Genomic DNA, 23527 nt, shown 5'->3' with positions numbered 1-23527 from the left:
AAACAAAAACCCACATTTTTTTCAGTTTCTTCTGAAGCTTCCCATTCAGGGGCTATGATGTCAGACTTTTTGATCACTGGATATCTCCCAGTTTTCTAAGGACTGTGAGCTAATGATTAAAAAAAACCATCATGACCGCAGGATTTCTGCCTCCAATTTTTGCTGGCAACTCTAGGGTTTGTTTATAGGATGCAGAGTTATTACACACAGAGACTTGGGAAGCTGATCTAGCAGAAAAGCAAGCCAGCACAAGGAGGGATTTATTTCCAGCTAGATCAGCTCTCCTAACCAGTTCACCAGGTGAATCCTAACACTAGATCATGAGAAGGAAGAGCTTCCTAGGGAAACTGGACTTTGATCAGATTTATCTGCAAAGGCGCTGACTGAGGAATGTCAGAGATTTGGGGCAGACACAAGAAGAGGGCACAAGAACACTACTATATAGGACCTCTGTGTACCTCAGCCAGGTCTTCTATGTGCTATACAGATTCATGGAGAAGAACTGCCCAGTCTCAGAGTCAAAACCAGCTTTCTCCATGGAACCTTTAATGGATAGTTCAGTTCTGGAGACCATTCAAGATCTAACCTCCACCAGTTTTCACCTGTTTTTGTTTTTCTCACTTGAGAGGGAATCTGAGGCTCTTTAAGTAGTCTAGATTTTTTAAGTAGTCCATGGAAAAGGACTCTGTCAGAGGTACCTCACTGAAACTGTATAAGGAAGAACAGACACTGCTTCCCTGGCAAAGTAAATGATAAGAGACTTGAGGCTCTTTCACTACTAAATGACACAATCAGAACTGCAATATTCATAACTAGGAAAATTCATAAAGATAAATCATGCCCAGTGAGGAAACGTCATTGTCTCTCCCATTAATGACCACCTCCATTGAAAAAGTCTGCTCACAAACACTTCTAAAAGCAATAAAAGGTATCATTTCAATAAGGCATTCCTTTGTAATGTTGCAAGAGTTTCTATTTCGCTCTGCAGAAGTTACCAAATAGCGATGAATATCTTTCTAATTTTCCACTAGGCCTTAGTCTTGAAATCCTTAGCTGGCATTTAATCATACTGACTCTGGCATACACCCATACACCCGTAAGAGTACAAGTGCACAGTTTCATACCAGTAAGAACATTTTTCATTTCAGTAGGAATTTTTCTGTGTCACACACACACACACACACACAAAAAGGGAAAAACATTACTATTGATGATCCTAAGCCACAAAATCTTGATGTATAAGTAAAATTGGTTCTCAGTATGTATTTTGACTCATTTTGCAGCAGAGATTGTCTGTCAAGGAGTCAATAACATGAAGAAACAGAAACCAATATAAATGTATATTGATACAAAAACCATAGAGGTTTGGATTCAAGCTGCCCTCCAGCTCTTCATTCTGTGATCATAATTTACCTGAGTTTTCTGTTTATGTTCTTAGTGACTCTATCAGTGATGTCAGCGGTGAGTCATGCACTATAATTCATACACTCTTTTTCTGAAAGCAGAATGGTATTTTCTTTTTATATAAAATAAAACTATTTCTAAGTGCAGGCTGTCAAAGTAATGTTAAAATGTTCAGACTTTGTTGTCTGAAGAAGAATAAGGAAGACTCAGTTGTCTTCCTTATTTCCCTTTTGAGTGTCTCGCTATAGGCCACTTTTTTCTGAAGGTTACTTGAATCAAATACTTCTAACTTGATTCAAACATTGGAAAAGCCTATTGGTTTATTGGCTACAGGTGAAGCTCAGAGAGATAAGCCCCCTACTTTAATTTCTCTGATTTCCTTAAAAATCAGATGAAATAAAGCAGCAATTTCATTTTTAACCTAAAGCTTTATTAAAATTATCATTTTAAAGATAGCGCTTTAATCTAGAGAGGTGCACTAGGGCTGTTCTGGTACTGGAACACCTATTCTGACCTGATCCTACTAAAAATGCTCCCACAGATGCTAGGGATTTACAAGCAGTGCAGACAGGAGAGAAAAATCTTTATTTAATTTCCTAATAATTTTTGAACAAATGGACTGAACAATTAACTCAGTTTAAACAATTAACATTTTCTCACTTAAAGAATCATAGAACCCCCTGAGGGGGGTTGAAACTCGATGATCATTGTGGTCCTTTTCAACCCAGGCCATTCTATGATTCTATGATTCTTTAAGTGAGAAAATGAGTTAATTGTTCAGTCCATTTGTTCAAAAATTATTGAGAACAGTTTACTCCAGAAAATGGGATTCAGATCTGTTCAAAGCATCAGCAAAGCTACCAAACTGATAGATGACTTATTGAGTATGAAACTTAACCACTATATTTCTGTAGGTGACTCTGGAAACAAAAGCTTTGATATAATACCTGATCAAACAGATAATATTCTTATAAATTCCAATGAATTTCTATGTATGTCCTACCTAACCTAACATATGTTCACTTCAGAACACAAGTTTAAACAGCCCATGCTTTCAGAATCAAAATTTACAAGAGGAACACTTTTGAAAGTGTCTAATGATCTATGATATTTCCATTTTTACAGACTGAACTCAGGATCATTAAATTTTGATCTTTACAGCGCTTTAAGCATGCATGCACAAAATGTCTCTGTGCTGGCAACTTAAATCACGAACCTTTCCTAAAATCTTTTTAAAATTTTGTATAGAGTGCATCTGAAATACGTTTCTGTTGGAGGCAATGATGATGTAGGAGGTTTATATATACGTACGTGCATTCCTTTTTTATGTATAAGGAATTTATGTGCATGTATATATATTTAATATATAAATGAGCAGTTTCTTCAGATGTGGCAGAGATGAACTATGAGAAGGTTCAGGTTCACTGTTAGTTTCTGAGTAGTGGTAGGACATTCAGAACATTTTCAAAGACCCATCCAAATATCCCTCCTGCTGTGTAGCTGGGACCAGTAGTATAAATGGAGAATAACAGTTCCCACTGCTAGCAATGTGGACACTGTCTTGATCAGAGATTTTCTTGCTCATACTCTGAATGCACTTATGTGGTGCTAGTGCTAATTATACTAAGAGATAGGAAGCTATCCCACAGTTAGGCAGAGATTCAAGATGAGAAATACTCTTGATCAAACAAGCACGGACAGAACTTTATATTAACAGGGAAAGAGAGAAGAAAAAGGAATGGGAGCACTAAGCTTAAAATGGAAGATGCAAAAAGGAGATTTACAAAAGGCTATAGTTATGCATAATTGACTTCAGGAGGTACCTTAGTGATGGATGTATTTTCTGAAAGATCTTCAATGAGCTGAAAGTGCTTAGCATATTTCATTTTACATGCATTGGCTGTGTAAGTCTTTCTTGATTCCAGCTTGACCCTGGCAAAGTCCTCGGAGTCAGGTGGAGCTCAGATCTCCATGGCAAGCTCTGTGGCTCCAAAGGTGAAAGCCAAGGCTAAAAGGCAGACTCAGGCTTAGTCTGAGCCACAGGGCTGAAAGGGCAGCAGTGAGTTTCACATATCCTGGCCTGAAAAGAGGAGACAGATATAACCTTTGGCAAATTGAATTCTTCAGGGACCTTTGCTTCAACTTTGTGGGCTGTATTTCTATGAGCAGTAGAGGACATTATACAGCACAGAAATATAGGACAAGTGATTACAGTGTGCCAGATCTGTGGAGAGCGGGTGGGAAGTGTTCATCTGCATATGCTGTAACAGTTCATTAAATGCAGTAAACTGCCTGCAGAATTTACATAGTGGAAAGAGGGCATTTCATTTCTTCCTCCTTGTTTGAGGGAGACAAAGCATGCTTTGTGTATCTCATCAGTCATAATCTTAAAAAGATTCTGTTCACTACAGGGGAAGTACCTGGTATCACTTTGGTGGGGCTACGATTTCACCTTGAGCTCATCAGTTGCCCCAGTACTCTTAATATTGGAGAACAATAAAATGCATTCCCAGATTTGGAACACATTTCTTCCAATATTTTATGCTAATCTTAGTCACTACATTGGCTCTATGTATGTTAAACTTTTGCAGAATCACTTAATTGCATGAGAAAATATCAGAACAGAGAACTTCCATGTGATTGTGAAAGGAATGTTTTAATTCAATTGTCAAAATGCAAGATTTCATTATAAATCTATATCGTAAAATAAAGCTTTGCCATCTAACTTGGGTGATCCTAGGTCACCTGTCCTTAAACATTTAAACTATGTCAGAAAATGGAAAGATATGTCTATTTCCACTAGAAGTTACTTCTCCAAAAAGGTTGTTAAGAAATATGCTTTCTCTTGCATGTATTTACAGTATATAACTATTCTAAAGCAGAAAGAATTCTAGTGCCTTTGCACATCCCCTTTTGACAGCAGTCATCTTGGATTTTAGTAGCAATTACTCAGAATGAAAGGGATGTGTTATTGTAATTGACTCCTATTTATATGCCCCAAAATATCATTTGGTGTGGGTGGCAGAGGAACCTCCACCAACATGCTGATTTGTTCCGTTACTACGTGTTCTTTGAGATTATCAACAGCGTGAAAAAAAATGAACCCGCCATATGTCTATACTCAGCCATTCTCCTTTTGGTTGAATGTACGATGCCCATTTTATGGAGCTCTGGCTTTTACACTCTTGAATCACGCTGAATGGAGACTCAGAACCCAGGTAAATCCAATGATCTAAGGCCAAGCAGACCAATTATGATCATACATCTGATCTTCTGCACCACACACAGTTCTATCTTGTCAAGCCCAATCAATTCCTGGTTAAAACAGGCTACGTACGCATTTTAGGAAGACGTCAGCCATTTGAGTCAGCAGCAGAATGCCTGAGAGGATGGGGCAAACTATCAACTGCTTTTCTAAAAATAACACGTAGCTACACAGTCTTATCAATAGAAAATTACACTTCCGGAGAAAGTTGAGATGAATCAAAATGTTTGCAGCCATTAGAAGTATATCCTTGTATATGGTGAGAAACTACTGGGAAAATTCATGTCCTCCGCATGTCTTCTTTCCCCTTTCCTGCAATCACATGAAGATGTAAGTTTTCCTACAAAGTAAAGGAAATAATGAGTACGGTGATAGTGTGTCACATCCACTTGTGTGGCACGTCAGCTGAGGCCAACTGACACTCAGCAGCCAACTTGTCTGCCTATAGGAATAATTTTGCTCCATTCACCAAGTTCTTGGGGAGAATCCCTACAGTCAGAGTGACTATCTCTTCTGGTTGGACATATTATATCAAAGCACAAATAAAAACACCACGGTTATCAACAGCTACTGGATACATCACATTAACTCTGTTTCTTATCAAATAAGAAAAGCTATAGCCAGGTAAGATTTTACCAGGTCTTAAGCACAGCCACAGTGGGAAATCCAGGTTCTGGCACTATTTCTCAGGTTCTGGTGCAATTCTTCAATTACATTACGTTTTCTTTCCTACTGTTTTTCTTCTCTTCCTTTGTACCCCATCAGTCACTACGTGCTATGAAATTAGTTTCTTCTATCAGTTTGAGACTTTATCACAGTGCTGCTGTCACTTTGCATTCTCTGCTGCTCACTCGTGTCAGAACCATCTCACCCTAGTTCATATTGTCACTAGACTATTTCAAGGCAAGCAGTATTCTTGGTTACAGCATCAGCTTCTCTTTGTTCTTCTCCTCACAAACATTATTAGCCTTCCTTATTACCTGAATAACAACGCCTACCCCTGCTCTCATGAAGTGCTTTTGTAACTCACAAAATGCTCCAAATATTTCATGAACCTCCACCTACAGCAAGAGACACGTGGACCAGGGGGCTTCATCTTGATTTGGACCATGGTCTATGGGAACAGTGGCTGCTATTTAACTGTGCAAAGCTTTCCTTGAATTTTCTCCTTACCTAATGTCTCAGGTATGTACAGTGCAGCTTATATCAGCTCCAGGAGCAGTGCTTCTTCCATGATGCCTATGACAGAGCAGGTCCCCAGGTAATGAGCTGGGGGCAGCCAGGAGTAGGGGAAGAGATAGGTGGTTCCTCTTGGGGAGTGTGTAAAGCACAGAAATGGGGCCCCAAGGAGGGACAATGACACCTGAATTACAGGGAACCTGTAGGAGGAAGTCTGCTGGTGTAAAATGCTAGTCAGGCAGCGATAGGCACAAGAAAGTAAAAGCTGAATATAAGAAGGGAAAAGTTAGACCTTTCACACCTCAATTGGCTGGAGTGGGAGGAGTTTTTGAGAGGAAGAGGCAGAGGAATCATTCTGACAGACAATAGACAATGTAGGTTTTGTGCGGGTCAAAACATATGCCAGTCTAAATTATTACAGCAAAGTAGGGTATGGAAACCTGAGAACTGATAGTTCTTATACATCACTGTGTGTAATGGCCACAGAGTAAGATTTTGACGTACTTGAGCTTTAATCTTGGCTTAAATATTGACACAGTCTATTGCCTTGGGCAAGAAATTGGTTAGACTGGATTATGTCTATCTACCTATTTCAAAGGGCTGCTCTGAGGATTAATTAGTCATTGTTAGTACATTTCTTTGCAGATGCAAATGTAGAACTGTATAATTAAATGAAATAATTACACATAAGGTTATGTGGCTTTGATCTTTTCCTAAAATACATAAATTAATAGCCTCACATCTACTTCTATTTTATTTTCAGGGATAATCATAATCCTGGATAACAGTGCCTGTAAAATGTGCCTACACAGTGATTGTATCAATGAAGTCCATCAAGTAAAGATTAAAGCAATAAAAATTAGGTTTACGTATCATTTCCTGTTGATATCCAAAGACTTGTGAATCTGAGTACTGACAAACATTATACCTATGGCAGCCAACAGATTTTGGTGACAAGTCTTAACGTAAATCCTGACAAGTTGCAGTGGAAAGTTTCTAGACTAGACTTGTTATTAAGAGATTTTGTATTTTCTTTAGTGAAATTTTATTAAACGTTCCTGAAAGGACACAACAGCTCCACCACCACACAGTCTGCTTCTTTGTAGCTGTCACTTGGCATTTATATAACAACAAAATTAAGTTTTATTTTAAACTGATTGTTTTTCAAACAGCGTTTTTGTGCTCACTTATTGAATGTGGTGGGGAGGGGGAAATGCGAGGAAGTGTTAGATTCCTTTAAGGTCCAATCATCACACCGGCTTTTTCACAACTCCTAACACCCATACTACCCCTGGTGGGACCCTTCTGCTGGCAGGAAATGGTGCCTAGGGCCTTCTATTTCTCATCTAAAGTTTCTGAATAGAAACAAAGGTTGACAAAATGGCTGAACAGAAGACGACTATGTTAATATTTACCTACCTTCAGATTCCATTCAGAAAGCTTCTATATACTATTAAATCCTCAAGCCAGTGCCTTTACTGTGGAGCTCACAGTGCTGTCCTTAGGCCAGCTCATCATATCCTGCAAAAGCAAACCTAAAGACCTCAACCAGGGGATGCATGCTTCCTCCCTCCTTTATTATTTGCTTATAATTGCTTGGGTTAATTCTTTCCTCTATAGCCTCTTTTGCTTTGTTCTTCTCATCTTCACTCTAACCCCTGCTCATCCTCTCTCAAGAGAATTATTAATTCATAATATATTCCGGAGGTGATGTCAACTCTCATTCCCCCAGTCTCTTCACTTTCACCACCACAGAAAAGGTCTGTGCCTCTGTTGATGCCAGCTGCAGGCATCCCTCTCCAGACTGCAAGCAGCGCCTGTTAATGAGGCCCCCCCAGACTCAACTGGATGTTAAAAATATCATTAGCTCACCTTAAGATAGAATATTCTTTCTCACTTTGTAAGGGACAGCTCAGATCTCATCAGGAAGCCTTCCTGTATATTGAAAGTTGCATTACATGTGAGTGTATAGATATGCCTATATTCTCTGCCACACCTTGCACAAATATATCTATGTATTACTGGCTTTTATGTGAGATTTGGCATGGCAGCAATTAATCATGTGGAAGCGGTGAGGTTTGGTGTGGCAAAGCTTGAAGGGACACTGTGATTGACTTATTGTTTGCAAGATGCATATTTCATAAAACTCTTTGCTTTCATCCTACAACTCTTTATGAAGGGGGTTTTCCTCAGGAGCCTGGTGAAGAAACCAGGCAGCACCTCCTCTCCTCATCCAGACTGCTTAGTTACAGTTCATGTGCTTGTTTCCCAAACCCAATGTATTATAGACAATCTCAGTTCAGAGATTTCATGGTCAGACAACCACAGCAAGAGAACTAGATGCAGAAAAGGTCTGTTTTTTAGAACAGATATACAAGGGGGATGCTGAGTATTCCAAACACAAAGTGTCTGGTTTTCCATCATGTTGTGAGCTTAGAGTGAGAAAAAATGTAAAAAGCTGGCAGATGAAAATTCCGTATTTAGTTGTACATCATGCACAATCTCTGCAACTCACTCTCCACACCTTCACTGCAAATGCAGAACACTGAACCATGTCTCTGTGGAGGCTGAGGAGAATGGATGGCTAAACTGAAACACTGACTTTACAGAATCAGAATCAGGCCTACCCTGCATAGATGCAAACTGCCAAGCAAAATGGAAAGAATTGGCTTTAGCTGAGTCTAGGGTTTGGGCTCCACTTGATCCCTCCAGTAGCTGTCCAGAGGTTCTCTTTTCCCCATTTGTTTCCCTCACAGACAAACATACAAATGGGTCTGGTCTCCAACCAGTTCTACAGTAACTTTTGTGTAAACCCCAAATGTTCTTCTGCAATCCATGATTGTGTCCCATACTCCTAGACAGAGTTCCTTCTCTGTCTATGAGACACTATAGAGACCCACTCCCATTTTGTGGACAACACTGTGTTACACAGCAGACTGTGGATCCTGATGAAATCCAGGAGGAAATGGAAGCCTCTGCCCTCTTGCAGATTCCTCAGTCAAGACAGCAACATCCTGACAGCTAAGCTGCTGCATCCCTGTTCTCAGTTGCTCTATGGATCTTGCATTACAGCACTTGCTTGCATCTGACATATTGTAATACACTGTTTTGCAATCCTTGCTAATGATGTGGGGAAAAAAAGCTAAAGAACTGCATGAGGAAAAAAATACCAGATCTGATATAATACATCAGGGTTCTACTCCACCCATCTCCTAAATCTAACCTGCTAGCATTGTTCAAATGCATTAGCTGGTGTAACCTTGTTGCCAGCTTCCTTCACGCTCTTTTTATTTCTGTGTTCAAATATTTGCCTTTGGAATCCTTGCATTGCACAGAGGCCTCTTGCTGGACAATGTCTAAACCCAGAGCAGCAATTGTACCCTTCTGAACTCAGGCTTTCTTCAGCTGGAACATTACAGATTAATCACCAGTTTAGCACAATAATGCTTTAAACTGAAAAATAGACCTGCTTCAGAAAACCTAGCATAATGCCTGGCATTGTGTGTTACAATATATATAAACACGGTCCCAGGATGTACAGTTGCTAAACCTAGGCATTGTCCTGGAAAGATTTTATCCCTGATATATAAGTAACGCATGTTTCAAGAGTTTATCCTACCTTTCAGCTAGGTATGTATACCCCAGACATAAACCCTCCTGCAGAAGTAATTCAGGAGTGGTACAACAGAAAAAGTCTGTATTCAAGTCTCTAAGTGAGCTTTCTTCCAGTGATTGGAGATAAGTTACCAGCTTGGCTTTCTCTGGGAATAGAAGACAATTAGGTGTCCCTCACCAAACACATTTTCAGAATACAAACACATCATGTTTGTATTTCAAGATTTTCAGAAAGTCTTGAAATGCATTTAAAAAACAGCCACCGGGCTAAATCTTTGAAAGGCATTTTGTTTTTAATCCAAAGCAATGTGATGCTTGTCATACTGAGTGCATTTTGGGTATTAACAATATCATGAAGTTTTATAAAAAGGTCTCCATTATTTACAATAGTTCCTACTCAAGTGGTACTGCTCATTTCATCTCAGTAAGCACAGCTCTTAGGTTGAAACAGGGGACCAGTATTATATAGAAGCTACAAAAGAAACAGACAAACCTATATATATATGTGTAAAAGCTTTCCAATTTAATATTATGCTTGCAGTTCTAACGTAGTGATAATGCTCCCCAGGTAGAGACCAGAAATCAGATTCCAATCACCATAGATTTGTACTGAAAATAAAGAACATTGGGTATATTCTTTGAAAACAGTCATAACACCCTCTTGCCAAAACCCAGCAACACTTTATTATTTCCTCTGTAACACAGCCCCTTTTCCATGTGCAGAACAGATCACCTCCTGTTTAAATACCACAATCGTGACTACAAAATACTGGAGTCAGCCAATACTGAAAACACTTAAGTGCTGTATATGTTCATAATAAAGAACAAAAGTATGAAATCATTTGCAAAAACAGATTGTGCTCATTAGCTCCAGGGCAGCAGAGACTTGCACAGTGACAGTCTTATCTTGATCTTGTGCTTCAGTTTGTGACGGCCTGTTTTGCCCAGGGGACAGCTAACTTCCACACCTGCCTCATCACTTACCTGGCATAAGAGAAGACAGACCACTTTCTAAAAGATATATAAACACGCTAATATATCACGTAAGTGTCATCAAGAATGGCAATGAGTACTCTTTCCATTCTAATGATATTGTTTCAAGTGCATTTAATTCTCCATTTCTTTTTCCATCCTATTATTATTTTTTATTTAATTCAAAGACAAGCACGTGAGGCAGATGATAACAGTGCTTTACCTCATGTGTGGTGGTGTACTGAGGTCCACATCCCACTCTGGAACTTCTCCTCAGGGATTGAAAGAGAATGAAATGAATGTGGATATCAAAGGAAATGGAGTCTCTGGAAAGTGTAAGAGGCCAGAGGGGAGTTGTTCATACATGTTCATTATCACATACAGATATACAGCAGAGGGGAACCAGGAAAACCTTCCTGAAGCATCAAAAGTGTGCTGTAAAATAAAATATGACAAATGGCATACAGTCTAGAAATCTGAATTTAGTTTCTGCTGCTGGTACACAGCAGCCTTAGCAAACCAATTTGTTTTGCTTCCTCTCTGTAGTGAATATCTCCTTCATTCAGCACTGTGTCTTGGCTATTCACTACGTAAATTCCTTGCAGCCAGGACTTTTTGTCTTTCTTTGTATGTAACTATACAGAGTTCAGCATAATGAGGCCCTGATACCGACTGAAGTCTTTTGGTGTTATTTACATTACTAATATTTACAAATTAGCTAATTTCTACTTGCAGTTCCATCACTGACTTTAGAAGAAATCCTGCAATTTCAGTGAATGTCTGTGATTCAACTTATAGATTTAGTAATTGATTGGAGTAATGCTTTACCAATCATACTGAGATATGGTAATACTTTAGATGTACATAAAAATTTTAGTCCCTACGGTAAGTGTAGCATGTAAGTCCAGAGCAACATTAGGAGTAGCAGCATTTCTAGCATTAGTTGAATAAAATATTAACAAGTCAGGATTGTATCTGGAAATTTGATGCCTTCAGGATGCTTTCAATATTCAATGACATATAGACTTTTGCCAATGACTATAAAGGGAAGGAGTGCTGATGAATGACATTTCACTCACTCTTCCTGCTATTCAATTAGATGTGGCTGATACGTTAAGTGGTTTTCAGTACGAACATAAGGGACCAGCAGGAATAGCTTCCAACAGCATTAATCAATAATGCAATAGCACAGTGGTTGATAATGAAAAGACATCAGTTACCAATGGATAGCACTGTGCTCTCTGCGACACAGCTCTTCTCTCAGGTGCAGTGCTGGCGAGTGGTGGTATCTCTTCCACATCCCAGCTACTTATGCATGCATTCCAACACAAGGACATGTCTGAAGGCCTTTTATACTTTTCCTCACCACTTCTGAAGCACTGTTAACTTGCTTGCAAAACTAACCTGAACATGCAGACATTAGACATACTCGCCCAAGTCCTAAGCTAGAAATGATAACAAAACAGACAGCCCTCTTCAAGGCTGTGAAGACAGCATAGCATCTGCCATCCTCATGTGTCACATCTTCTCACTGCTGTTGGTGCAATTGGTTGCTTATGTTCGAGTTTTGCCTTTCAGAGCACAGTCTAGTGATAAAAAATAGCTTCCTCCATGCCCTTTGTTCTTACATCTTTTATTAGATAAAACACAGTTCGGTGCCTGTTAAAGGAACGCCATCTTCTCCTATTTATCCTCCTCTTGATCGTTTTTCATTTACATGTTTCTAACAAGAAGGATTTCAGCACCTGCTCTGTGCAACATCAAATCCACAGAATGTTTTTTCTCCATTTCCATAATTGCTTCAAAGGTCCTGGTACCAGAAGACTGCTCTGTGGTACAGTGAATAACCTTACCTCACAAAATAATGATACCATCTAAGTTACAAAGCAGAATTATACTGAATTTTTGGTCCGACCTACATTATGTCCGGCAGTAGGCAGTGTGTAAGGCACCCCTCAGCATGAAACAAGAAGTAGAATGCGGTCAGATAGGTCACCACAGAGAGCGTTAAGATAAAGAACCTTAAAACTGGAAGATCTAGTAATCTGAACGGAGGCTAAGGATTAAGATCAGTGTTTTTACAAGAAGACGAATTATACTTTGAGAAGGAGGGAATCCATCAGAATGAAAAGCCTGCTTCACAAGAGCAATTTAGCAAATGCAATTTCAGCTACGACTGTAAAAATGATGAACTTGACATGCTGGTAAATGTCAGTTACTTGAAGCATATTACTCATTTTATGTACAATAGCATTGTCTTAGTACTCTGCTTAGAGTAGGTGAAAACAACAGTCTACTTGCTCTATAATGCTGTAGCTGTAGGTACATGACCCATTAGCAATCACATTTTCTCGACTAATAGTTCACAAGATCCCCTGAAATTACCATCTAAATGGAAAATAGTACTGATTTTCTACAGATGATTTCAGTTTCTTCAGGGTAAAAAAAAAAAAAAAAAAGGAAAGCAGATAAGAGTTTGTTTTCTTGCAAACAGAAACATTCGCTGTTATTTTTTATGCTAGCATATCAAGTGGGGATGCTGTAAAGTCATTAAGACTGGTATCGTATTTTGTGTGCTAGCAAAAATTGCTGGAAAAATACACACTTTCTAATATAAAGGAGATCTGAGTAAAATTAGGTTTTTTTTTGTAATGTTTCCTATGAGAGCAGCAGTTGCTATCACAACAAACAAAGTTTATATCAGGTGCTTGCTAACTGCTTGTGAAGATAAACAAAAAGCACTTTGGGACTGCTCATGTGACAGGTTTGCTTCTGAAGAATTGTAACTTACATTCTGTGTCTACTGGCAATTTTCAGGCTGAGATCCTTTTATAATATTTTCCAGTTGTCTTGTTGCAAAAACCAGCCATTTGATATAGCAGTATACAACATGAAGCATGTCTTGACTTAGATCACAGCTAGTCATGCATGAGGTAAGCAAGATCTTTCTAGTTTTCTCCAGCCAACAGCTACAATCTGTGTCCTTGCACTGCTGATGTTGTATCCCCAGTGTTTCTACAGACTCAGAGGAACAAAGCCAAGGTGAAGGGATGTCTCTGTTTACCCTGAAGACACAAGTGGGCATCAATCATGTTTAGTCAGCTTGGGTGTGTATAAACTAAAGAAGAACTAAAGGGTTAGGCCAGGAACATTCTGGGAATGTAGATAAAAATCAAAGAGGTTTAAACCTTTGGGTCCCAGAATGTACAAGAAAGGCTGTCAAATGTATTAAGTAATGAAATGCATGAGATTTGGGGACGCTTAGTTTTCTTCTGCAGGATGTGCTGTCTGCTTCCTCTTCTCCAGTATGCACCACTCCCTTATTTCCAGCCTTACGTGCAATTTTTTTTCTGGATGCAATTAGTGCTGAGCAGATGGACAGATGTTGCCAATTTGGGAGGATTTGTTACAAGAAATTTCATAGATCTCCTCACAGTCTGAGCATTACATTAGAGGTTCAGCTTTCCAGGAAGCCTGAAGAGTAGGCGTTGCACCTTTCTCCACCAGATCTGACAAGGTTAGAGTTTGGTAGAGTGGTACTGGACAAGCCTTTCATCCCCCAACAACTCCACAAAGCCATTTCAGCCTTTAGCATGGCTAGGTCTATAAAACATACCTATTTCTTGATAACTAAGGAAAGCAAAGCCACAAGAAGATGTCGTGTTTGAGGAAATGTAAAATGGATAAACAATACACAGTGGCAGCAGCAACACATCATCCACTCATCTGTTCTGCCAGCTCGAGGCTAGATAACAAGTTTACACACAGTAACTGCTTGCAAATACACCCTACAACTATCACTGCAGGCTTTCCTTCCTGCCCTGGCAGAATATGAGGAAGCAGGAAAGTAAGCAGAGACACTCCAGGGCATGATTAGTTGGTTATATTTTCTGTGGAAAGCACAAAATACAGCAATCGCTTGCCACGGAAACCTTAAAGTACAGAGAGTCAATTGCAGAAAAAAAAAATGGCTTTAACTACAGGAATAAATGTTATTATAAAGCAATACGCTAGACAAAGGAAAGGGAAAGCCTCTCTACAAAGATGTTTTGTTTCTTCAACTACCTGAGAGCATAATGGCCATTATGCTGATATTAAGTTATTTGCTATGTCCTAATTGTCAGTCTGCAGCAACTCAGTGGAAGAAACAGGCAAAAGGGTAGCAAGATTGATGTTTCTCATCCTAACACCAATGTTGTGTTGGCAGCTATGGCCAACAGGATTAAAATTTGTGTGGCTTAATCTAAGTGCTGACCTGTGAAATTCCTGTGTCTAAACTAGTTACCTAGGTTCCTTTTATAGCCACTGGAGAGAGCTTCAGTGCAAAATGCATCTCAACCGATGGTAGAAAACAAATTGTTTTTCTCTGTAAAGAAGACTAGAATGACACGCTAAGACACAGGTACCAAATTTCTACACCTGAAATCACGACTCAAAGGATCCTGACCAGTGAGAGAAAACAGATGGTCAAGGCTGCTTATTCATTGCATCTTAAAGCCACTGGATTTCTGCTCTGAAAGAGCTTGTAATACAGCCAGAGGCTACGACTTCCCTCTGCTGGACAAACACTTAAACCACAGTTTCAGTCTCGGTGGTCTCATACTAGCTAAATGAATTATGTGTCTTCTGTTTGTGGCACAGCTTCAACCACAGAGCCAGGTTATAACGTAATGTCAAAACTTGCTACTAAGAGAGGTGAGGAACCTCTGATTTCTTCAAAAAGATGATGGAGTCAGATCAGATCTTTCCACTCCCGTGTGGAGGATTATTATGCAGGAGGCTGACAATAAGCAGCGGTTTCAAGCAGAAGGCTGACCTGGGTGAGAACTTTGAGAAGACAGGCACAGCTGCTTATCTGCAGGGAAAATCTGACAAGAGCCTGGGCAGGCAAAGTCAGGACTTCTGTTTCCCCCTCCTGTTCATAAGCTCCCCTCAAGTACTGGAGAGCCACAGCAAGGTCTCTGTGCCTGAACACGGCGTAAGAGAACAGCTTGTCTTCTTTAAAGAAAACAACGCACCTACTTAAAAATCAAAGCCACGGCACATTTTTACTGCTGGAAGGCAGGTGTGCAGAAGTCAGGAAACACATGCTAAACTATGCTGACTTCTCCCAGTTCGTGCCTGCACCTTTTGCTCCAGAATCTTTCTTTTTAATAGGGTTATATCGCTCTGTGAGAACAAAGGACGGTGCTCTGTTATTCAGAGCTTCATCTACAGAAAGGGGAATAAACCAGGCAACTCTGAATATCCAGTATGTCTTTCAAACACTTGACAATACTTTCCAATTATTAACAGATGAGATTGTATTGCAGTTAAAGATTTACGAAGCGCAGAAATGAAACCACCAAAAATCAACGTAATCAGAAATAGCGATGCTTCAGGAGGGACATTCGACACCCGAGCCCACCACACGCACTCAGGCGCCGAGGACGCAAAACTCCCGCCTCAGCCGAGGCAAGAAGCTCGCCTGAGCGCGCAGACGCAGTAGCACTGCTCCGCTCCCACCCGCCTCTCTACGGAGAGGGGGGTGGACACCCAGGCCCCCCTCAGCGCGCTGCACTTGGTACAGCCCACTCGCCCCTCCCCGCCGCTCGCCGTTTGAAACCCAGTCCCGCCGCGGCGCCGCGCGTGCGCAGTGGCCAGACAGGGCTCTTCCCGCCGTCCTGCAGGGATCATGCGGCTGCGCAGCAGGCGGAGCGTCATCGGAGCACGACGGAAGCGGTGCCGGAAGTAGTTCTGCAAGCGGTGCCGGAAGTAGTTCTGCAAGCGGTGCCGGAAGTAGTTCTGCAAGCGGTGCCGGAAGTAGTTCTGTGAGCGGTGCCGGGAACGTCGCTGCTGGTGTGAGGCGAAGCGCGGGAGACGCCGCCATGACGTCGGCTCTGGAGAACTACATCAACCGTATCCTTCTGCCTAGCGGATGGCCCAGGGGTGGCGGGGAAGAGCCTTTCTTCTCCTTCGCGCTCACTGATATGAGGGCAGGCTGGGTGCAGGTTGGCGGCACCGCGCGGCCATGCCGTATCGCGCTGCTTGGGTCTCCTGTGGTTGTTCGTGGCGGACAGAATTAGGTGTCTGAGAGGGCTCAGTAGCCTCTGGTGCTGCCTGCTTGTTTGTTACTTTAATGCCGTGGTGAGGAGCGGGATCCGCAATGGGCCCATCCCCTCATGGGGCACATAGTGGGTATTTAGCTGCCAGCTTCACATCGCTTCCTCAATTGCCATGTGCTGTTGTTCCTAGAATCCTTATCTTGCAAGGCTTTTCTTGTTTGTTTGTTTTAGCAACCTGTCTCTTCCAGTTTTATTCACAAACAATAAAATGCTAAAGCAGCATCATTTAGAAGAATGAATGGGTAATGATCAGACTGGGGAAATTAGAGCTTCAGAATGAGGGGTGTGGAGTGCCACAGTCAGGATCTGTGCTGCTGTACTGTTTTCAAGCTCCTTGTCTGAAATAGCTGTCCGTCTTGTTAATAAAACTGTTAATTCCTGTTCTGGGGCAGCACAGTTAGTAATGGGAAGAGAGTTGAACTCTAAGCTGTAGTTTCTTGAGAGCAGCTCTGCAGAGAAGGACCTGGGGGTCCTGATGGATGACAAACTTAAGATGAGCCAGCAGTGTGCTCTTGCAGCTCAGAAAGCAAATGGTATCCTGGGCTCCATCATGAGAGGGGTGGCCAGCAGGGACAGGGAGGTGATTGTCCCTCTCTACTCTGCTCTTGTGAGGCCCCATCTGGAGTACTGTGTCCAGGTATGGAGCCCCCAGTACAAGAAAGACAGAGAGCTGTTGGAGAGGGTCCAGAGGAGGGCCACAAAGATGATCAGGGGGCTGGAGAACCTCCACTACAAGGACAGGCTGAGGGAGCTGGGCTTATTCAGCCTGGAGAAGAGAAGGCTGAGGGATGACCTCATTGCAGCCTTTCAGTACCTGAAGGGAGCCTATAAACAGGAAGGGAGTAAACTCTTTGAAAGGGTAGATAACAGCTGAACAAGGGGGGACGGTTTTAAGTTGAAAGCGGGAAGATTTAGGTTGGATGTCAGGGGAAAGTTCTTTACCAGGAGAGTGGTGAGGTGCTGGAACGGGCTGCCCAGAGAGGTTGTGGATACCCCCGTCCCTGGAGGTGTTCAAGGCCAGGTTGGATGGGGCCCTGGGCAGCCTGGTCTAGTAAATGGGGAGGTTGGTGGCCCTGCCTGGCAGGGGGGTTGGAGATTCATGATCCATGAGGTCCCTTCCGACCCAGGCCATTCCGTGATTCTATGATTCCTTTTGTAATATTCATGTTTGTATGCAATTCTATGTATCTGGGGGAGTTGAAACTTTAAATTAGGTTGTCAAGACTTATTGTCAGATGTTTATATTAAATGTAGAGTGGTGATGTTATCTGTTTTTAAAAGCCTGTGGCAGGCTTGTCTGACTCTTTTGAGCTTATTACACGTGGATGCTACAGAAGATGTTAATGATTCTATTTCAGATATCTCTAAATGCTTCCTTAATGAACTCTGTCAGGTACTGTCGCAGTAATAACTTCTGATGGAAGAATGATTGTGGTGAGACATTTATTTTTGGGGGGAAAGCAGGATCTCTGGACACTTAGCAGTTTCTTGGGAGGACAGACAATTTCACAACAAAAGCCTTCCTTCTCTTGCCCTTTCCCCAGCTTCTGTGGCTGAGCGTAATGTCACATGGTGTGGGATACGCCGTGGTCAGTTTGGTTCAGTGCTGTGTTCCCTCCTGTGCCTTGCTGCCCCTGTCCTGCTGGCCTAGGGTGGCTTGGATGCTGCTTTGGTGCGACATTAGTGCTGCTCAGCCACAGCCAGAGCATTAAGGTGGTATCAACACTGTCACAGTTCCAAGTGCAGCTTTTGTGTGTCTTCCATTTTTGTTGAGTAGTGTTGTGGAACCACGCTAACCTTCTTTAAAGAGATGCTACTTAAAATTGCATGTTAAAAATGGTTTCAGTACTGTTTAGCATGTAAGAATTTAAGCTTTCTGTTCTGTGACTTTATTTTTAACATTGGATTACTGGAGGTTTTGGGGCTGTGGATGCCTCATCCCTGGAAGCATTCAAGGCCAGGCTGGATGTGGCTCTGGGCAGCCTGGTCTGGTGGTTGGTGACCATGCACATAGCAGGGGGGTTGAAACTAGATGATTGTGGTCCTTTTCAATCCAGGCTATTCTATGATTCTATGAGATTTCCATACAAGGAAGACTAAAAGCTGTGAAATCAGTTATCTAGAGGACCTAAATAAAACTTTATCTCTTATACTAAATAATGTAGCTGTTAGTGTGAACCCTCAGTAATAAATATAGATACTTTTTGCTTAAATTGATTACCATTTTCAAAGTTTTCTTCTCCAGCTGTTTGTGTTTAAAGACTAACATTAAAACCTAAATAGAGCATCTGTTCCTTAGTACCTTAATATTGTCACTTTGCTGTTTAAGATATCAGTGGGAGTGAAGATACAAATTTAAAAGGCAGTTGGAAAACTTTATTATTGTGTGCTTATTTTTTTCCCCTCAGGGAACCCTCAAAGGTTTTGATCAGACCATTAACCTGATTTTGGATGAAAGCCATGAACGAGTGTTCAGTTCTTCACAAGGAGTTGAGCAAGTAGTGCTGGGATTATACATCGTAAGAGGTGATAATGTGTAAGTAGAGCATGTTTTTGTTTAAACCAATAAACAAATTCAGCGTGTGCATATATATGTATGTATTTTTACATGCATATGCAGTCATGTATCTTGCATCTTTCTATCTGAGGATAGCTCTGATAGAGCTATCAAAGCTGAGGCATCTGAAGTAGCAAATAGCTATGCTTCTGTTGCAAAAGTGATTGCATTGTAATGTTAAGATATTGTTGGTCTAGAATATCTAAGCTATAAATTAACCAGATCACATACCAGGTCAATAAGAAGCTCAGCATTTTTGTTTTTTAAGTCTAGGCATTGCGTAGATGTACTTTATTCCAGTCTGTGTATGGCAGGGTCATACAGAGGAAGAGAGAGAAGAGTGAACATATGATAAGGCAGAACTTGTGTGCAACAAATTAGCAATCTGGTACACAAAGTTAACTATTAATAGGATTTATTTAGGGACACTGAGGGAGAATTAAGATAAGCATTAAGGGAAAAGGGAATGCTTCATATTCTAAAAAATGCTCAGATTTTCAGACTGGACAATGTAGCAACTGATAGTTAAAGCTGATGTAGCAGCAGATTGAGGGGGGAAGTTGACATTTGATGTCAAATGCCACAACACAATGAGCAGAAAAGCTGATTAAATGCAGAGCTGATGATATGGGGAGGCCACGAGAGCAGTAGAAAGAAGCACCGGTAAATGGGCCTGCTAGGAAGATGAATTTTGCAGCAGCATTCTGAAAACATATCTGTATGTACATAGTTTCATTTATTTATTTATTTTCTGGTCATGCCAGCACAGGTAAGAGTTTTCATTTCTAATTCTAAGGGATATTCATGGGAAGTGTTGGGACTGAGATTTATATCTAGATGTGTTTATCTAGTGTCATTGAGAAAACAGATTATTCTGGAAGGTCCATGGCATTTTTGACTTTACCCTTATAACAAAAAAAGCTCAGAGAGGGAAGGTTTAGATTGGATGTCAGGGGAAGCTCTTTACCAAGAGAGTGGTGAGGCACTGGCACAGGCTGCCCAGGGAGGCTGTGGATGGCCCATCCCTGGAGGTTTTCAAGGGCAGGTTGGATGGAACCCTGGGCAGCCTGGTCTAGTACCAGATCTGAAGGTTGGTGGTCCTACTTGTGGGAAGCGGGATGGAACTTGGTGATCCGTGGGGTCCCTTCCAGCTCAAGTTGTTCTATGATTCTATGAAAAAACATGAATATATTCATTAGAAGGAATATTTCTGTATTCCTGCAAATATTAACACACCAATGTTTGCCCTCTGTAAAGAGGAGAGTGGGAAACTTTAGCTTCAAAAAAAGAGACTCTGAGAAGGTGGGGAAGCTATTGAAAAATAAACAATCAAGGGATAAAATGTTTCCAGGCATTCTAGTGTGGTTAAAGTTGCATACTAGAGGCCTGCTATGAGTATGCACCATCAATCAGAAAAACTCAGTATGTTTCAAAAGCAAGTGAAGATTGTTGGAGGGAGAAGGACTACTGAATAAAGTCAAAGGGAAAAATAGGGAATATATTTATGCTATGAAGTTATGCATCCTTAAAAAAACAAACACAACTTTATTAAAGATTGTGAACAAAAACTGTTTTAAAAACAAACATCTTAAGTGCATATGTGTTTTCTCTACAAAAACTATGAAGCAGACCTCAAAAACGGCAGATTTTATTTCTTCTACATCTAGGAGAATGAGATCTGATGAAAAATCTCTGTTTGTTGACATGAAATTTATGCTGTGATAAAACAGCCAGTTTTTAATCTAAGGAAATGTTTTAAATTGAAAAGTTGTTTTGAAAAAAGCCGTTAATAGTGATGTTGATCCAGGATGAGGTTTTCTTCATCCAAGAGTTCTAAAGGGATTCAAATATGAAATTAGCATTCATGCTGTCAGTTCTTGAACATTCAGCTGAGAAACACAGTTTGTGTTGTCTGAGTTGCCAACATAGTGAAGATCAAGTCAGTGATAGCATTGAGAAAGCTGCTTGGCATTCTGATCTGCCAATCATCATGAGAATCTCAGTACCCTTATGGAGATGTGTTACTCTTGAACTCAGTCTCGTCCTGTCTGTGGCTAATTCTTTGTAAGTACTGATGCATCAGGAAGGAAAAATACTTGGGATTTGGGATATATTGGGATAAGGAAGAATAATAGAACAGCAGACATCATTGTATCACTGCGTAAACACCTGGTATGCCATGACTTTTAGAGGGCTGCAGTAGGAAAATGCACAATGAGCAGAAGTCAGAATAACCAGAGGTATTAAATGTTATATGTCACAGAAAATCTGAATAGACAGAGGCTTTTCAGTGTGGAAAAGGCACAGCTGTAGAGTCAGCTGATTGCTGAAATGGTATAATGAGGTGGGAGATTACCCTGAAAATTTGATGTTTAAGTGATAGAGCTCTACAATTACATTTAAACAAAAGAACAAAGTCTTCACTTTCCAGGTTTGCATCGGAGGAGTTTAACAAATGATAACTTGTTCTTTTATTACAGTGCTGTCATTGGTGAGATTGATGAAGAGACAGATTCAGCTCTTGACTTAGGGAATATTCGAGCAGAACCCTTAAATTCAGTTGTGCATTGAAAAGAAGAGAATGCACAGGGACTTTGTAAATCTTTGGTTGTACAGACCTATTTAACAATGTTCAACAGTTTTTACAAATTGTGCGTAATTTGTTTAGTCATCAGTTTTTTTTTATTATGAATATGTTGTAGTTTCACATGTAAATTAAAGTTTCTACATTTTACTAAGTATGTTTCTTGTTGAACTTACTTTGGAGATTTCATGCTGTGTGATTTCACTGCAAAATATATATTGGGAAATTCAAGTAATATTGGGATAGGGGGCTCTGCTATAGAGTTCAAAGAAGGTAATGTGTCTCTGCTTACAGGGTGGCATAAATGTGGGTGCTCACGCATTCTTGGAGAAGGTGAGAAAGGTGATTTCAACCTCCCTTTCAGAAAAGATTGCTGATGAAAGCCAGCAGCACAAAGTCCAAATAGGTTGATAGGCTGTGCATTGCTGAGCTGAATCTTCTCCAGCGAGGTAGGCAAAGAATGGCCTGCTCACGGGTCTGGTTAGGATTGTAAACGGCAACTCAGTGCTGCCAGGAGGGAGCCTACTCAGAAGTGAAGTTCTGTCTGACAACTTAAACTGTCAGCTGTGAAGTTTGGTTACCTACACACGTGGACAGCAGCAATGTTAAGATTATTTTTTACTTGTGGCTTACATTCAAATTTTGTTTCTGTCTCAACACCAGATTTTATTTCCATTTGGTGCTCTTGGTTTTGGTCTGGATTTGACCGAAGAGTGTGCTGGGTATGTACGGTACGCTGGTGAAGAAATCAAAGACAGGAGAACTGGTCAGAATGGGGTTCTTTAAATCAAACCAAAGGCCTGCTACCCTTCTAAAAACTACACAGATGAAATTGTAGCCTAGTAAAATTAGGCTTTACAATGGATTGTCAGGTCCCTGCAAGGGCATGGTGCAGAGGAAGCTCTCAAGAAAACTGTATTAGATGCAGGAAGTTGAATTGTAACCAGTCTGATACAGCATTTTTATTTAATCAAACCTGTGCTTTGAGTAAGCTATGAATAGGTCACCAGTGGAAGTTAATGATTTCTTGAAAAATTATTATGAAGTGGATCACTGGCAAAAATAAATGGGTTTGAAAGCAGAAAATGGATATCAAAATATGACCTCACATTTCTTATTCTTAAAAATGCTAGAGAATTAATTCCCAAAGGATGAGCAGGCTGAAAATTCAAGTGTGATGTTTGTGTGTATGTCAACTAGATAAAACTATGTGGCAGCTAACAGCAAAATTGTTGAAGGTAGTGAGGAGAGAAAAGACGAGAATAAAATAATTGGAGCTTAATTTTGAGAGGAAAAGTTATGTCCTCAGATGTTGGAAGAAGTCTGGAAGAGGAAAAAGAGAACCACCAACCATTATTGTGTTGGACAGGGCTATGCCCGCTGCTGTGTGCCACTTGGCTAGCTGCTAAGGTTCCTGTGGTTTCTCATTCTGTACAGATGTAGAAAAGAAAATGTTTCCTAGGTGGTAGATGGTATTTTCTGCACAAGAAGTCTTTTTTTCTCACCAGAGGAAAAAGTACTCAACAAAGAAGAACAATCCGTTTCTCAGGCTTGAAGGTACTCTCAGTGAGTACTGACTGCTGGTCTTATGACTGTCAGATGGTTCCTCAGAGTACATGGAGAGTCCTACTGAAATACAAAAGAAGGTGTCTATTCACAGTGTTCTTGAAAATGGGCTTTTCCTGCCAAGAGCCAAAATCAAGAGTCTGATAAATAACAAATAACTGAGTAAAATTCAATGTGTCCTTGCAAATTAACAAAGTGATTTTACAAAAATGAGCAGGATGGAGGAAGATGATGCTGAGGACAAAAGGAAGTAACACTGAATTGGAGGTAATCGTCATAAT

The 23527-nt window shown here is 40.7% G+C and overlaps 1 protein-coding gene and 1 long non-coding RNA gene across 3 annotated transcripts; one reads left to right on the top strand and one right to left on the bottom strand.

The window, feature by feature from the left end:
• Window positions 1-3623: 3623 nt before the first annotated feature.
• On the bottom strand, window positions 3624-15519 carry LOC121109156. The gene is made up of 3 exons (XR_005862040.1): window positions 11656-15519; window positions 10659-10761; window positions 3624-4981 (listed from the first exon to the last, which is right to left on the bottom strand). It is a non-coding gene; the product is annotated as an uncharacterized LOC121109156 (long non-coding RNA).
• Window positions 15520-16227: 708 nt separating this feature from the next.
• LSM8 (LSM8 homolog, U6 small nuclear RNA associated) lies at window positions 16228-22778 on the top strand. 2 transcript variants are annotated; one of them, XM_025147609.3, is made up of 4 exons: window positions 16228-16333; window positions 17933-17973; window positions 18948-19075; window positions 22344-22778. In XM_025147609.3, the coding sequence occupies exons 1-4, from the start codon at window positions 16303-16305 to the stop codon at window positions 22384-22386; spliced, it is 243 nt and encodes an 80-aa protein (XP_025003377.2). In that variant the 5' UTR covers window positions 16228-16302; the 3' UTR covers window positions 22387-22778. The 2 variants fall into 2 exon arrangements, with proteins under 2 accessions (XP_025003377.2, NP_001383196.1); NM_001396267.1 differs by having other exon boundaries at window positions 21577-22778.
• The last annotated feature ends 749 nt before the right edge of the window (window positions 22779-23527 follow it).

The sequence above is a fragment of the Gallus gallus genome, chromosome 1, assembly GCF_016699485.2.
Source record: "Gallus gallus isolate bGalGal1 chromosome 1, bGalGal1.mat.broiler.GRCg7b, whole genome shotgun sequence".
Taxonomy (NCBI): domain Eukaryota; kingdom Metazoa; phylum Chordata; class Aves; order Galliformes; family Phasianidae; genus Gallus; species Gallus gallus.
The sequence above is the reverse complement of the archived record's forward strand: the minus strand, read 5'-3'. Positions and strand labels throughout refer to the sequence as shown.